Source organism: Ascaphus truei, chromosome 9 (assembly GCF_040206685.1).
Source record: "Ascaphus truei isolate aAscTru1 chromosome 9, aAscTru1.hap1, whole genome shotgun sequence".
Classification (NCBI taxonomy): domain Eukaryota; kingdom Metazoa; phylum Chordata; class Amphibia; order Anura; family Ascaphidae; genus Ascaphus; species Ascaphus truei.
The window spans coordinates 18,429,695-18,444,975 of record NC_134491.1 but is presented as its reverse complement, the minus strand read 5'-3'; the positions used below and the strand labels follow the sequence as shown (position 1 = coordinate 18,444,975).

Below are 15,281 nucleotides of genomic sequence, written 5' to 3'. Positions count from 1 at the left end.
TTTGCTGCTGGTGGCACCTGGAACGCATTGCATCAGCGGTCTTGTGCAGTCCAGTGCGTCCCACTCTTTTTTTTTTTTTTTTTTTTATCTGGATCTATTAAGAAGCTTTAACTAGTCTAAAATCTTTAGAGTGTTTTGACATCATTGGTTAAAATACAATGCAGATTGACAGCATTGGCAAACTGACACACAGTGATGCAAATGATATCTCTCTGATGGTACGACCATTGCCAGGGTGATGATATTTTTAATATCTTGGGATGATTCTACTGACAAATTAATTTTTTCCTTAGTCAAGGATTTTCCATTGCTTCTCTGTTAACATTAATGTCAGATGTAGGAGAGTTGTGGGAATGTGTTCTTATTTAGAAGCGCATATTGATGCATCCCAGAAGAATATTGCATCAAGAAACGCCTCATAGTAGAGTAAGTTTATCCCTGCCTGCACCTCAAATGATAAGTGATCCAAATTTGGCAGTTCACTTTTTTTTTTAATATTTAATGATCTACATACCGTATTAAAAACTCTCAAAATTCTCTGTCCTGTTTTGCAGAAGAAAAGAAAAAACTTCTCCGGGAATTTGATGAAAAGCAACAGGAAGCGAATGAGATGGTAAAAATCTGACACTCGAATGCTTTGTTACGTTGGGTTTTTGCAATAGACATAGAATAATCTGTGATTAGATATCAAGATCGGTGGTAAAGTAATGCATTTAGTGTAAGGCCCGGTCCATGGCGAGTGCGGACGCTGCGCGATCAAAGCTGAGGTAGGCCATAGAGCGCGCAAGATCCATGAGCAGACAAATGTTTCTGCCGGGCCACGTGAGGTAACCCAATGAGGGCGAACCAGCTCCATGATGTCATGGCCACACCTCCGCCGCGCCTCCCGATCGCGTCTTCCCCCTAGGCCACAAATCGCTACAGGCACGTGAAGCCACGAGCACGGTCATGTGTGCGCTCGCCATGGACGCGGACGCGACCTAAAGGTATCCGTCCCCACTATGTAACGCTGTATATATATATATATTTTTATCTGATGCTCCGTTCGGGAGTTATAAGCAGTAGAAATATTAAGTGATTTAAGAGGTTAAGGTGAGCTCTCGCCATTGTGGTGTAAAGGTTACTGTGGTAACCACGGAAGCTAGAGATGAAAAAAGTCCTGATTTTTAACAGTCACTTAAAAGAAGAAAAAGCAGGACCTGCTCGGGGGCGTATGTATCTATGTGTATGTATGTATCTATGTGTATGTATGTATCTGTGTGTATGTATGTTAAATTCACATAGGATTCTGGGGGTGATTGCTACTTTACAGGCCCAATTAAAGTGAACATATTAAAACTGCCATCAAAATGTTTTTGTATATTAAAAAAAAGAACCAAATAGCAATAACATAACCAGTGTCAATCACCCCAATTAATGGACGGTACGGCTTCCCTCTGGGTGCCACCATGTTCAGTGCTCTGCGTCTCTCTCCGCTGCCCGAGCTGAAAGTTCTGTGACATCACATTGAGGTTTATGACACCTGGAACTTCCTGTTCCGTAAATGACATCACCAGCGTGACAAAATGGCAACTTCAACACATTAAAAAAAAAAAAAAATTATGTTTGTTTTCGAAGAGCAAGGAGTCCATTTAAAATGATTGAGGTTTAGCCTGCCTTTTCAGTATCCTGATTTGTTCTCATAATCCTAATCTGCTATATATATATATATATATATATATATATCTCTCATATCGTGGCAAGCTCCTATTAGCCCAATTTATATATGTATATATATATATATATATCTCCTATCCCATAAGCCTCTCTTGCATTCCCAGTAAAATCAACCCCACACTGATGAGACCCCATCAAGGTCGAAACAGCTGTCTGTGTGTGGTTTTCTGGGTATGCACCTTAACCCTGGCTGTGCTCAAAGCTGTGACCATGCAGCAAGCTTAAGCCTATAGGGAACCATGTTAAAAATGGTTATTGAGGCAAAAAGTGACACTGTGTGCTCATTTGCATGTCATTTCCCAGAATCCCTTGCTGCAGTGGAAGTGCTGTATGCTGGGTGATAATGGGGAAAGGCGGGGTTGCAGACCTGCCTAAGACATGCAGATGAGCATACAGCTATATTTGCATATATATCTATCTATATATATCTATATATATATATATCTATATATATATATATATCTATATATATATATCTATATATATATAAAAACCATAATACTGAGTTAAGTTATGGTGAGTAAAAAAAAGTGACAAAAACCCTCCACAGGAAAGCAAATATGCAAATAGTTCAGCCCCTGTTTAATCAGTCTTCAGCTGTGCTTTCTCTGTCTGAGGAGATTAACACTTGGTGAACTGGCTGCTGCATCTCTCCATTCACTGTCACAGCCTACTGAGTCAGTGACTCTGTCACAATATATATATATATATATATATATATATATATATGCAAATATAACTGTATGCTCATCTGCATGTCTAAGGCATGTCTTAGGCAGGTCTGCAACCCCGCCTTTCCCCATTATCACCCAGCATACAGCACTTCCACTGCAGCAAGGGATTCTGGGAAATGATATGCAAATGAGCACACAGTGTCACTTTTTGCCTCAATAACCATCTTTAACATGGTTCCCTATAGGCTTAAGCTTGCTGCATGGTCACAGCCTTGAGCACAGCCAGGGTTAAGGTGCATACCCAGAAAACCACCCACAGACAGCTGTTTCGACCTTGATGGGTCTCATCAGTGTGGGGTTGATTTTACTGGGAATGCAAGAGAGGCTTATGGGATAGGCTATACCATAATACTGAGTTAAGTTATGGTGAGTAAAAAAAAGTGACAAAAACCCTCCACAGGAAAGCAAATATGCAAATATAGCTGTATGCTCATCTGCATGTCTTAGGTAGGTCTGCAACCCCACCTTTCCCCATTATCACCCATAACTTAACTCAGTATTATGGTTTAGCCTATCCCATAAGCCTCTCTTGCATTCCCAGTAAAATCAACCCCACACTGATGAGACCCATCAAGGTCGAAACAGCTGTCTGTGGGTGGTTTTCTGGGTATGCACCTTAACCCTGGCTGTGCTCAAGGCTGTAACCATGCAGCAAGCTTAAGCCTATAGGGAACCATGTTAAAGATGGTTATTGAGGCAAAAAGTGACACTGTGTGCTCATTTGCATGTCATTTCCCAGAATCCCTTGCTGCAGTGGAAGTGCTGTATGCTGGGTGATAATGGGGAAAGGTGGGGTTGCAGACCTACCTAAGACATGCAGATGAGCATACAGCTATATTTGCATATATATCTATATATCTATATATCTATATATAATTTTGGAAAACTTTCTGTTCGCATTTGGACACCTCTTTAGATATCATAACCAAATTTTGTTTGATGTTTCCTGAGATTAAGGAGCAGGTTTGTGTCTGTTTGGATACAATTAGATACATTCTATTTTTTTATTCTGAATTATTACAATTTCTCAAGCAAATCAGCCACTGGGTATGGAACCTGGCACGAGACATCATAATGCACATAGCCTGGTGGCAGATAAAGAGTCGGATACAGTAGCTATAACGTTTACACAGACAAGCAGACGAAGAAAGAAAGAGTAAGTCAGCTGGCACGTGAGGAGAAAGTAGTAATGCTGGAGAAGGAGCGAGTACGGAAATAATTGGGGACATCATAAGGTATTAAAGGAAAGTGATGGGAGGGAGAGAAAGGGATAGGGCAGAGGAGGGGAGGGATGAGGTTGGTTTGTTAAAATTCCCGAGCAATGCCGGGTACTTTCAGCTAGTTTATAATGTTTTGACGTGTGGTCTAATGGTAAAAGTACAGCACCTGGAATCCTGATTTGCTCTGTTTCCACCTACATTGTGATATGTATATCTTCTTTTATATCGTGCCATTAATGTACATGGCGTGTGTACAGTATTAGTCACTTTTTTTTTGCCATGGGATTGTACACTGTCGGATGCTGGGACTGTAGTGCAAGTTGATTGACATGCACACTCGCTATTTGCACGATACTTGCAGTGTAAATTTGGTCCTAATCTCTTAGCCGGGTTTAGGATGCCCCATCGCCGTAACCTAATAAACTACAACACACTCGTTCAGATAAAGCACCAACCCATATTGTCAAAGCATAATTATCGTGCACTAAGTCGGGGGTTCTCAAGACCCCCTCCCCCTCCCACCTCTTCAACATGTCTGGTTTTCATGATATATCCCTGCTTCAGCACAGGTGGCTTAATCAGTCCCTGCTCCAGCGCACACACAGCTCAAGAAGTCCCTTCAGCACAGGTGGCTCAGAGGCTCAGTTTGTGACTTTGACTTATTGAGCCACCGGTGCTGCAGCTGGGATATCCTAAAAACCAGACCTGTTTGGGGTTCTTGAGGACTGGCGTTGAGAATCCCTGCTGTAAATTGTATCCTGGTTCTTTATACATTGGTAATGTCTTCTCACCATAAAATAGGGGTACAGTCTCGTGGTTCCTGTGTGCCAAAATGTGCATCAGTAAGAAGCATGCAAAAATACAGTGAGCGCTTTTATTGTAAACTAGCTGAAACCCGGCGTTGCCCGTGAGTTAAATTTCCTGCTCCCTCCTCTCCCCCTATTTCTGTGCTCCCCCTCTCCCACCCCCCGGAGGGAGGGAGGGAGGGACAGTGGACAGGAGGGGGGGGACGACAGTGGATGGGAGGGGGGGGACAGACAGTGGACAGTGTGACACACACACACACACAGTGTCACACACACACACACACACAGTGTCACACACACACACACACACACACAGTGTCACACACACACTCACGCTCTCCCATACAGACACAGTGGACAGGACGAGGGGGGGGGGTAGGGAGAGTGGAACGTGCTCCCTCAGGTGCAGGCTCCCGTGCACGCGGCCCTCAGCTCGCGCTCACTCAGGCTGCCCCCGGCCGTCCGTTCCGCCGCTCCCGTGCACGCGGCCCTCAGCTCGCGCTCCCTCAGACTGCCCCCGGCCGTCCGTTCCGCCGCTTCGTCCCGCCCGGTTGAGGCGGGAGGCGCCGGGGTGTGAGGTGAGCTGGGAGGCAAGGCGAGAACAAAGGCTGGAGGCGCATCGGTTTGAGGCCCCGGCGGCAGGGGTGTGAGCTGGAGCGTTTACTTACTTACCGTGTGTGTGTGTGTGTGTCTCGTCATAGAGCCCCCAGTCTGATTGGCCAGAGGCTGAGGACCAATCAGATTCACCGCATCTAGCACCAACCATACAAATTTCAAATTTATATATTAAGATAATACTAAACACTGATTGATTAATTTACACTAAAACATATATTAAAGTATCAAAAATGTACCTTTGCAGATTGAGGCCATCATCAGTCTCCTATTAATTGGAATTGGGTGTTTATTTCACCAAAAAATCAAACATGCATTTCTTCAAGGTTAAAGATGACCATCACTTTGCCTTATTTTGACCGTCACTCTTCTTTTAATATTATTACTGTTGCTATTTACATTGTTGGCTGCAAAAAGTCTCCGGCATAGTCAGTACCTCCGTATTGTGAATGCATTTCATATTTGGTTAGATAATTAATTATATAAAACAAATAAACGCCATCTTTAAAGGAGCAATCCAATCCTTTTTTTTTTTTTCTTATTATTTTTACCATGGGATTGAATCGGGGGGTCCCTGGATCTGAACCCCATTCATTTCAGCTCTGGGGACCCCTTCCTTCCAGAGATACTTACCTGCAAAGGGGTTTCCGGTATCTCCTGCAAGTTTAACGCTCCCGCGTCACGTGGGCCAATAGGAAGCCGCACCTGATGACGTCACGGCACCCTGCGGGCCAATAGGGCGCCGGGGTTTTGAAAAGCCGTCATTACCAGCACACTCTACGGAGGTCTGCATCTGGGGAAGCAGGGGGTGCCCGAAGCTCAAATTAACGGGGTTAATAAAGTGACTCTCGCTGGAGTGAGAGGAATCCGTCTTTATGTGTGACCTGGTATTGAGCGGTAATGGCGTAACGGCTAAAATGTTCTTTTTCTCGCTTAGCTGGTGGAAATGGAGGAAGAGTTAAAATACGCCCCAGCGCCTTTCCGAAACCAAATGCTGAGCAAGCTGCGGTCGCACAAGAAAGACCTGGTGAAACTGCAGAGAGAAGCGAGAAGCACCGACCTGGGGGTGGGACCGGGAATGGCTTCTCACCACCACAACCGGGGGGTCTACAGCCTGGAAAACGAGCAGAGCGTGAGTGTCGGGCAGCGATCGCCATGTACAACGTGCCCCGCAGGAGGTTGTGGGGGAGGTTTTCTATACGTTGTCAGGGGTGGCCATCTCCAGTCCTCAAGGGACACCCAACAGGACAGGTTTTCATGATATCCCTTCAGCACAGGTGGCTCAATCAGAGACTCAGTCTTCGACTGAGCCTATGATTGAGCCACCTGTGCTGAAGCTGGGATATCCTGAAGACCTGTTTGGTAAGGGGACTTGAGGACAGGAGTTGGCCACCCCTGCGTTAAGGCGATGTAAATATATATAGATATAGATCACATGGTCTAAATACTTGCAAAATGTTGAAGCACAGTATTTTTTTTGACAAGTGAATTTGTGGCAAAAACTGCGCTTTGCCACCTAAACAACTAGTATGAAATTAGCAGGAGCAGAGAGCCCAAGGGTCTCATAAAGGTCCCGTGTGGGGCGCCAGTGGGGGAGCCTGGCTTTACACTTATTGACGCTTAACTGGTCAGTGGTGAAGAATAGATTTGAGCCAAGAGCTTGCATTTGATGGACATATTGGGTGATTTATCTTATATCTGCATCTAATTCATTAACTTCAGTCCGTAGCAAAAATCCTCTTTCTGTATCCAGTTCCCCCCACGCGTCCCTGTAAGGTGTTTAAGCTGTGTTTAGGGGGGCTGGGGGAGGGGGGAGGATCTTATAAACCCTGTGTCGCATTTGGTGTTTTCCATCCATTGCTCACACGCTGATTTAATTGTTCGCAGACACATTTGCAGTCTCAGAGAGCTCTGCTTTACCAAGGCAGTGAAAGCCTCAACCGCGCCACGGAGAGCATCGCGAGATCCCACGTGCTGGCGGCAGAAACGGACGCAGTCGGCACAGATATCATAGAGGTGCTGGGCGAGCAGAGAGAACAGCTGGAACGTTCAAAAGGACGGGTGAGTATCACGGCGAGTAATACTCGGCAGAGCAGGGTTAAACCTTGTAGTAAAGACAGGCCTATGTATGAAGTGATAGCCATGTTTCTCTACCCCTAAAAGTGTCTCATTTTAAAAGCCGCTGTCTCTGAAGCGCAACGTCATACTAAAAGGTGGGAATCGTTGTAAAGAGTTGTATGGCTTATTAAAGCTGCAGTCCCACTAAGTACAACATTTAACTATAGGCAGGTATTATTAAACTTTTTGTTTGCATGGCGCCAACATAATCCGTAGCGCTGTAGAATGTGGGAGGGAGGACAACAATATTGTATAACAGTATATTTAAGTTAAGACAAACAGCCGATAGGAAGGCGGCCCCTAGCGCAAGGAGCTACCAGTATATCTGGTAGGGGAGAGTCTCCTGATTCCAGAGCTGGGGTGCAGCACCGGAAGGTCCTGGAGGTGGGAGTGAGAGGAAGTAATAAGGGAGGCGGAGGGATGCAGAACTAGATGGGGTGTGGGAGAGTACTGAGAGATGTAGAGTGGAGTGGGGTGAAGTGAAGCCTTGTAGGTGAGCACAAGTATTTATAATGTGTTAGTGTAGGGATTGGCGCGGTGGGGCAGCAAAGCGGGGGGTGAGGCGTTCTTACTGGCATTGCGCGGAGAAGCGTATTTTGTGGATGGGGCCTGACAGTGCAGCGTGTGAAACAGCACCCATTTTATCTTTCACGTGGCGAGTGCTTTTTTGAGCTGTAAACGCAGCAGGGGGGAGCTGATGCGGTGATTTCGACTCCGGGGACGCCCTGCTTCCAGAGATGTTTAGCTCCGTAGTGAAGGCCAGTAGCTGCTCCAGGGTTCACATTATTGCAGATTTTCAAGGCTTCCCCGCACCCTGCGGGCCAATAGGAAGTCGCGACGTCATCAGGAGCGGCTTCCTATTGGCCAGCGGGACCAGGAAGCTGAAAACTGCTGCAGATACCGGCACCCTCTGACTATCTGTATCTCGGGAAGCAGGGGGTCCCCAGAGCTGAAATTCCCGGGGTTTGGCTAAGGAGACCCCCAGATTCAATGCTGTTTAAAAATGAAGAGAAAAACCGGCCTGGATTGCTCCTTTAGAAGCTGGAGTTGTGGAGTAAAGGACCGTGGATATGAGGAAGTAAAGGATAGGACCGCGTTCTAAGCATGGAATTAACTCCTACGGTATGATATCTGCTTTGCAGTAATGTGCTAAATAAGATAAAACTGTTTTTTGCTTTTTCTTCTCGATCAAACAAATATTTTTCAATCCTTTTTGGAAGGGTATTTTCCCCTGGGAATGTTGGTGAAGTAACAGTACCGCTTGTGTGAAATGGAGAACCATTTCCTGCTCGGAGTCCGTGTTGACAAAAGGATATACATATAGCGATCGGGCTGCCGGCGCCTCCAGGATTGCCACCTTCGACTGACGGCCAACCTGGAGATTTTAATTGGGTTTTTTAAATGACCGTGTTGCCATGACAACGGGACGCTATGTACCGTCACGTGGTGTCAAGTTGCCATGACAATGTGGCGCCGCATGACGTCGTGGCATCTCATTGTCATGGCAACGGGCATCACGTGATGCTGTTGCGCCACGTGCCCGTTTGCATGGCAATGCAGCGCCATTTGACGCCGCGCAGCCATTTTGACAGTTGTCACCTTACTGCAGGAGGGACAGATATGAAATATGGTGGCCTTTCTGACACAAAGGGGCAGAAGAGAGGGACTGTGGGTATTTATTTTAGTGTCACCCTGAAGTGTGATGGACAGATGTGAGGGGCTGTGTGTCCTGTCTGTGTCACCCTGAAGTGTGATGGACAGATGTGAGGGGCTGTGTGTCCTGTCTGTGTCACCCTGAAGTGTGATGGACAGATGTGAGGGGCTGTGTGTCCTGTCTGTGTCACCCTGAAGTGTGATGGACAGATGTGAGGGGCTGTGTGTCCTGTCTGTGTCACCCTGAAGTGTGATGGACAGATGTCAGGGACCGAGTCCTTTCTGTCTCTGCCACCTTGCAGTGGGAGGGACAGATGTGAGGGACTGGGAGTCCTCTGTCTGTGTTACACTGCAGTAAGAGGGACTGTGGGTCCTTCCTTACTGTATCACCCTGCAGAAGGAGTGATCGGTGTGAGGGACTGCGGGCATTTCTGTTCTTGTCACGCTTCACTGGGAGAATAGATTTGAGCCAGTGGGAGGGACGATGTCCTCTCTGTCTGTGTCACCCTGATATGTGAGGGACAGGTGTACAGATGTAAGCTGCTATTGGTCCTCTCTGTCACCCTGCAGTGGGAGGTACAGATGTGAGGGACCGGTGGTCCATTCTCTGTGTCCCCCGGCAGTAGGAGGGACTATGTGTCCTTTCTGTGTATAACCCTGCAGTGGGAGGGACAGATGTGAGGGGCTGTGTGCCCTTTCTGTATGCAATCACCCCACCTGTCTGTCTCTCCCACTTATTTAACCTCTGTCTCTTTTTCTCTCTCCGCAACTGCAGTGCTTGCGATTGGCCGTCTCATCTGCAGGGTCTTCTGGGAGTTGTAGTCCTACTTCTCTTCCTTTACAATTTTATTTACAGACATGTGAACTACAAGTCCCAGAATCCTGTGTAAAACTGTGACATCATAATGATTAAACCAATCAATGCAGAGCTGTGGTAACCACAACCCCCCCCCCCCCCTCCCACACAAGGCTGCAGCAAGTTATTCTGTTTTCTGGCCTGCTTGAAGCACACATTCACGTGAGCGCGCCACTGCTCACTGCTGTCCAGACCACCCGCCCACCCGGAGATTTCAGGCACAAGCCCGGGGAAGGGGATGCCAAACCCGAAGTCTCCGGGTGAAACCCCGGGCGCCTCCTCCCTCATTCCGATCAGGTGCGCTGCGCCCATTTTTTTAAATTAGCGTGACCCCGGTTATAACGCGGTCTGATCGGATGGCCCCCGAGGACCGCGTTTCTAGACTTTTAACCTTTTTGCTGCCAGTGGAGCCTGGAATAGTTTGTTTAGTAATGTGCTAGCATTGAACGGCTTATAAATACACTTATTCCATTAAAGCAGCAGAACAGGCTGCATTGCGTATTCATTACTATAGGCTAAAGCAGTAAAGTTCCGGGCATTACTGAAATCCCTGCTCTCTGATTGGATAATGGCCGGAATTTTTGCAGCTTGCATTGTGTATATTTTCAATGTGTTTATTTCCAGCCAATCGGCTTTCAGAACAGCTCTGAGACACGGCAGGGGATTGGTCAGGAAGTATCAGCCACGGGTTGACTCCTCTCCCTCATGAAACGTGCGTGTGTGTGTACAAAGAGGGGGCGGCAGTGTGTGAATACAGATAGCTGCAGTGTAAGCGTATATAGAGGTGGTTTAATGTATTTACCATTTTATTTTAATAAAAAAATCTTTAACTATACAAAAGTGTCTATTATTTATGAAATAAGCCTACATTTAGCCTATAATAGTAATAATCCCCTCAGAACAGGGCATTACTGGCCAATAATCCCCTGGCTGAGTTAAAGTCGCTCGGCTTCGCCTCGGGCCTTCCAGCCAGGGCATTATTGGCCAGTAATGCCCTGTTCTTCTGGGATTATTACTTCATTATTTTATTGCTGGATTGAAGCAGGGGGTCTCTGGGGAGTGAAGCAGGGGGTCTCTGGGGAGTGAAGCAGGGGGTCTCTGGGGAGTGAAGCAGGGGGTCTCTGGGGAGTGAAGCAGGGGGTCTCTGGGGAGTGAAGCAGGGGGTCTCTGGGGAGTGAAGCAGGGGGTCTCTGGGGAGTGAAGCAGGGGGTCTCTGGGGAGTGAACGGTGTTAATCTCAGCTCTGCAGACCCCCTGCTTCCGGAGATACTTGCCTCCGTAGGGTGTTGCCGGTATCTCTGCAGCCAGGGAACTGTGTGCCTAACGTAATGGCGATGTTTAAATGTCCTGCGTAACGCGGACCAATAGACAGCTGGGATGTCATCTGGAGCAGCTTCCAATTGGCCAGCGTGACCGGGATAATTAAACTGCACTGGGATACCAGCACTCCTACGGAGGTGAGCATCTCTGGAAGCCGGGGGTCCCTGTAGCTGAAATTAACCAGTTCAGCTGCCGAGGCCCCCTGCTTCCATCCGGTAACTAAAAAATAATAATTAAATGAGTCATGTTGTGCTTCCTTTGTATGTCTTGTCAGTGGACACTAGGGGGCAGCAGAGTCAAGTTATTCTGTCCCAGTATACCAAACATGTCACCTGCTGTTACTATTCTAAATTTGTAATCCTCATCACTTCCTTTGGCCCCATCGTGTGTGGGGTGTGTTTTATAGAAAAGAGCAAATAGCGCACAGCCAGGGAGTCAGGTGGTAAAAAGTCATTTCCATTTATTTCAGTCCATGACCAGTAAAATCATCACCCCAAGGGGGGAAACACACAACCTCCTACGCGTTTCGGACCGGTAGGTCCTTTATCAAGGAGTATGGGATGTAGAGCAAGTGGCTGTCTTATATACCCATAGCTACATAATAATGATCACCAACACTTGTGTAAAATCGAATTTCCCCCAAGGCGCGCATGCGCGTGACGTCACGCGAGGCGCCACCACAAAAGGCACGAATGCCGATGGGTAAACACGTCCCCCGCTCGCGCGCATGTTCACCCTGGAAACCGGATAAACACAACTGAAATTACAGGCCTGTAACTAAGCGATGTTCCGCCCCACGTGACATACCTCCGAGGCACCGATTGGTCCGAGCGCGCCGACATACTGCCAATAGGAAGGCTGGCATGGCTACACGCCCACCCTTCGGCCCCCACAGGAACGCCGTGAAAGTGTGTATTAACACACCACAAAAGGGATATTTATAAAAAAGAACTAATAGAGGACAAAATAACAAACACACAAACCTAGCTTTTGTTGATAAATAAACAGGGTCCTTAATCATAGGGTAAACGACCCCAATCGCTCCACATCCCCCAAATACAAAACACATAAATAAAAACAAACCCGTCACTGCATTGATTCATAAGTGACACTATTCTACTATGGAGTCTTTTTAAGACATTTGGATGAAGTTTACTGGTGTTGAGCACCCCATTTTCCCCTTTATGTTGAGTTTTATATTTGCAGACTTTTAGATGCATTATATGTTCTTGATGTATAATAGTCACTGGCAGGCTAATCTGACAATCGCCCACTGATGTCCCACTATCCATAAATTAAATATTAAGAACAAATGGTTAAATATTTAACATTTTTTATTTCACCTACAGGGTTGTGCTGTACTCTTACGCAGCTTGAGGGGTTGTGTATATATAACAAGCTTAAAGTACCCGGTGTTGCTTGAATTCTAAAACCACCAAAATACTGAGATTTCTAAATGCATAATTACATTTTGTTTCTTAAATGCCAAAGTTGAATGAGATTCCATTCTCTCTCTCGTGATGGAATCATGTATGATAACAGCAAAGCATGGGGAGGGTTAAAGGTGCACGTCGCCTTAACCTTGACATTTCCAGACTTTTGAAGGGTTTGAACACAAACGTAAGCGTTTTCAATTGAATATATACATCTGTGCGTATATATAAGAGCCAGTGTCTAAAAACCTGCTCCTTGATCTCAGGAACCATCATACAAAATGTGGTAACAATATTGTAAGAGGTGTCCAAATACCCAGCGCTCAGCCAGAACTTTTATATTTATAGTAGTTGCATGCAGATGTTATAAGATCTCGTTAGCAGGTGTTCATTCACCCATGCATGTTATCCGACTGTGGTGCTATTGAAAACAATGACTAAGGAGATAACGCACAAAAGCGCATTAACCAAGATGTGTTAACAGGGATTTACACACACGTTGTTTGCAGTGTTACTGTCGACTTGTTTTTCTCTTCAGTTGGCAAATACAAGTGAAAACTTAAGCAAGAGTCGGAAAATCCTGAGATCCATGTCCCGGAAGTAAGTTGGGGGCTTTTGCATGTATTTGAACAACTATTAATGGCTCCCTTTATTTCACTGTAGGGCTCCAAGCTAGTAATGCCTTTTGCGATACTTGTTCCTTGAATTGAAGGGTTTCAACTTAAGCATCATGGCTGCAATATGGTCAGTACACACACCACCATTGTGTCCATCTCAGGACCAGTTTCAGGGAATCTCTGGGCGCCAGTGATGCAGACTCCTCTATAGACTCATCTATACATCGATCTATATATTTTTATTGTAGTATTTGCATCTACATAATTGTTGGCATTAGTTTGCAGTCACAGGCTAGGTTACCAATATTTTCATGTGCGCATACATCTTTTATCCTCCTAGCACTCAAGAGGGTGGTTGGTGTAGATAGAGCACAGCTCCAGACGCCCTGCAATGTCAAGCAGGGAAAACAAAACCAGGCCACTCCGCAGTAGTATCAAATTAGTATTTTGCCAACTAACACATACAGGGAACAAAAATAGGACAGATAGAACGCACCTACGCGTTTCGTACAGGGGTACTTTATCAAGGTGAAGCAAGAATAAAATAACAGCCTATTTATACCCACCTTTAGCGCTTCTAACCCAATGGGTTGCGGCGTCATTCGCCGGCAGCTGCGAGCAGTCGCGGCTGTATGACGCACACTCCCAGGGAATAGGGTGCATCAGGTAGTACATAGGGACTGCCACGAGACCTCCGTCGCGTCATAGAGATGACGTCATCAGCGTGCGGCACGTAGGCCAATCGCGATGACGCAGCGTCCATCTCCATTGGCTGGGATATGTCACGTGATCTAAACACTTTTTTACAACGTACAACTTTATTGATATAACACAGTGTGAAAATAAAAACACCAAGATACTTGGCAATAACATATCCTTGAACAAAACTTAAACAGAAAACTCGCTGGATAATTAAATCGCAGACTCCCAGTCATGGTATAATATATCTATAACTACAAAGATATCATATTGCTAATTATACATTGAATAATTGTGAAAAACAATGCATCATAAAAGAATTGTGTTAAATAGAGATATATTCATAATAATGTGACCATTCATGGGACAGAAATAGAACCTTGCTAGTTCATGGAAGCCTAAAAAGTAGATGTGTATATAATATCAGATGGTGATCAAAAAAATTCCAGAATAGTATAACTTGAAGTACAATATACATTTTATGCTTGTAGTACATCTAGGAGAGGAGACATGTGATACATAAACTGTTATGTCTCTGTATCTTAATTGAGACATGAACACAGATTGGGATTCTATAATGTTAATTGAAAAATAAAAGGAATAACTATAACCAAGATTTATAAAAAAGATTTATAAAAACCCTCAATAATGAAAAGTATACATTAATACATTTATAAATGGTGAATAACCCTTTATAATGAGGGGAATTTGATTATATATAATATATTAAATATAACGATTACAAATATATTAATTGCAAATAAGCAGAAATAATCATTAATCATAAGAAGTGACTTATATCCCATTCTGTGTTCATACCTAGGGGTATTCTAGTTCTAAGGGTAAAAATCCAATAGGATTCACGTCTATCTAGGTGTTTGGTCCTGTCCCCACCTCTTGGAGGAACAGGTATTAGTTCAATTCCTTGAAATGAAAAGGAATTAATGTTGCCTTGTGGACAATTGAAAAAATGCTTGGACACCGGGTGATTCTGATCACCAGTTCGTATAAGACGTAAATGCTCTAGAATTCTGATTTTCAAACATCTAGTTGTTCTCCCGACGTATTGTCGGCCACATCCACACTGCAGTAGGTAGATAACAAATGTGGAGTTGCAATTCAAAAAAGATTTAATTTTATAGTTTAAACCAGAATTAAATGAGCAAAATTGTTTGCTATTTTTCATTTTTGGACATACTTTGCAGTGTGTGCAAGAGTATGTGCCATGTGGTGGATTGAAAACTTCTTTTTTATCATCACTGAATTCAAAGAGACTTGGGGAGAGACTATTGGACAAAGTTTTGGCCCGTTTGTAAACTACATTAGGACCCGAAATGATGTGTGGTTTCAATACTGGATCTAGGGTCAGCACGTTCCAGTGTTTTTTTAGAATATTTTTAATTATTGGTGCTTGTTTGCTATACGGGGTAATGAATGAGGGGCTAATATTATCCCTATTTGGTCTTGGTTCATTCCTCAGCAATAAACTTCTATC

General features: G+C 45.0%; 1 protein-coding gene across 3 annotated transcripts in view; it reads left to right on the top strand.

The window, feature by feature from the left end:
- The window catches only part of VTI1B (vesicle transport through interaction with t-SNAREs 1B), a 36,995-nt gene that overhangs the window by 968 nt on the left and 20,746 nt on the right, over nucleotides 1-15,281 (top strand). Inside the window, exons 2-5 of one of the 3 annotated variants that reach the window (XM_075613515.1) lie at nucleotides 555-613; nucleotides 6,029-6,223; nucleotides 6,979-7,152; nucleotides 13,009-13,070. In XM_075613515.1, coding sequence (XP_075469630.1) covers nucleotides 555-613; nucleotides 6,029-6,223; nucleotides 6,979-7,152; nucleotides 13,009-13,070 — 490 coding nt within the window. Of the gene's footprint in view, nucleotides 1-554; nucleotides 614-6,028; nucleotides 6,224-6,978; nucleotides 7,153-8,429; nucleotides 8,472-13,008; nucleotides 13,071-15,281 lie in introns of those variants that run through there. The other 2 variants (XM_075613517.1, XM_075613516.1) reach the window with 2 other exon arrangements.